Consider the following 2,129-nt stretch of genomic DNA (forward strand, 5'->3'; position numbering starts at 1 on the left):
TTGTCTGTTTTTTACATTTTGATAAATCCAATTTAGGAGATTTTAACTTTGTTGTTTGTCATTTTGTTGTCATATCTAAGAAAGCTATAAAGAGCTCAACTAAGCTGAGAGAGGGAAAGAAAGAGAGAGGAAGGGAGAGAAAGAGAGAAATGAGCTGCCAGGTGCTGGAACAGACAATTACGGCCACAGGCCATAATGAAAGATTTAGGCCTTTAATCATTATTAAAATGGTCCTCTCAGTCATGTCATGAAAGTTAATGATTATTTTTGTATTTATTCCCAGTATAGTTTTCCCGAATGGCCTGCACAGACAAACACAATCTAACACTGTTGAAAGAATTCATTCTAATGGGAATCACAGGACTCCCTGAGCTGCAGACTCCATTATTTGGACTACTCCTCACTGTTTATCTGGTCTCAGTCGTGGGTAATCTGGGTTTGATCATCCTCACCAAGATAGACTCTAGGCTACAAACACCCATGTACTTCTTCCTCAGACACCTGGCTTTCACTGATCTTGGTTATTCAACAGCTGTGGGACCCAAAATGCTGGTAAATTTTGCTGTAGATCAACATACAATCTCCTTTAATGGGTGTGCCACCCAACTCACTTTTTTCAGTATTTTTATCATTAGTGAAATTTTCATTCTGTCGGCAATGGCCTGTGACCGCTATGTGGCCATCTGTAACCCTCTGCTCTACACAGCTGTTATGTCACAAAGATTATGTCAGGTGCTAGTGGTAATGGCTTATCTCTATAGTGTCTCTTTGTCTTTGTTGACCATCATGAAAATTTTCCTTTCATCATTTAGTGATTATAATGTCATCAGGCATTTCTACTGTGACAGTCTACCATTGATAGCTTTGCTCTGTTTAGGCACCGATGAAATTAGATTGATAATTCTGATCTTTTCTGCTTTTAATTTGGTGTCATCTCTTCTCACAGTCCTTGTGTCCTACATTCTAATCTCTGTTGCCATCTTCAGGATGAACTCTGCAGAAGGCAGGCACAAGGCTTTCTCCACCTGTGGATCCCATCTGGCAGTGATTGCCTTATTCTATGGCACTCTATTCTTTATGTATGTGCAGCCGAAATCGACTCATTCCTTTGATACTGATAATATGGCCTCCTTATTTTACACGTTGGTTATACCCATGCTGAATCCAATGATCTACAGCTTGAGGAAAAAAGAGGTGAAAAATGCCCTACAAAGAACTTGGAGAAAGTGTGCAAATATAGACATACCTCAGAGATATTGTGGGTTTGGTTCCAGTCCACCACAATGAAGCAAATTTCACAGTAAACCAAATTGAATGAATTTTTGGTTGTCCAATACATATAAAAGTTATGTTGACCCTGTATTATAGTCTGTTAAGTGTTTTTTAGCATTAAAGGTAATCATACAATGTGTATACTTAAAAAAAAACACTGTATTGCTTGAAAATGCTGTCATCTGAGCCTTCAAAGTCATAATATTTTGCCTAGAGGGTCTTGCCTCCATCTTGATGGCTGCTTACTGGTCAGGGTGGTGGTTGCCAAAGGTTAGGGTGACTGTATTATTTTCTGTTTTTTTTTTTAATTAAAAACTTTTTAAATGTTTCTTTATTTTTAAGAGAGAGAGAGAGAGAGACAGAGACAGAGCATGAGCAGGGGAGGAACAGAGAGAGAGAGGAGACACAGAATCCAAAACAGGCACAGAGCCTGATGCAGGGCTCAAACTCTGAATGGCGATATCATGACCTGAGCTGAGTCAGACACCCAACCGGCTGAGCCACCAGGCACCCCAACTGTGGTAATTTCCTAAAATAAGACAACAGTGAAGTGTGTTGCATTGATTGACTCTTCCTTTCATGAATAACTTCCCTGTAGCATGTGGTGCTGTTTGATAGCATTTAACCACAGTAGAACTTCTTTTCAAAATGGAGTCAATCTTCTCAAACCGTGCTACTGCTCTATCGACCATGTGTTTGTCATATTCTAAATCCATATTCTAAATCCATATTCTAAATCCACTGTTGCCAGTTCAACAACCTTACAGCATCTTCACCAGGAGTAGATTCCACTTGAAGAAATCACTCTCTTGGTTCATGCATAAGAAGCAATTCTTCATCCATTAAAGTTTTGTCAT

At 39.2% G+C, this 2,129-nt stretch overlaps 1 protein-coding gene across 1 annotated transcript; it reads left to right on the forward strand.

Moving 5' to 3' along the window:
• Positions 1 to 297: 297 nt before the first annotated feature.
• Positions 298 to 1,287, forward strand: LOC102955439 (olfactory receptor 8K3-like). The gene has a single exon (XM_042959626.1). It carries the CDS (start codon positions 298 to 300, stop codon positions 1,285 to 1,287), a length of 990 nt encoding a protein of 329 aa, XP_042815560.1.
• Positions 1,288 to 2,129: the final 842 nt, after the last annotated feature.

Source organism: Panthera tigris, chromosome D1 (assembly GCF_018350195.1).
Source record: "Panthera tigris isolate Pti1 chromosome D1, P.tigris_Pti1_mat1.1, whole genome shotgun sequence".
Lineage (NCBI taxonomy): Eukaryota > Metazoa > Chordata > Mammalia > Carnivora > Felidae > Panthera > Panthera tigris.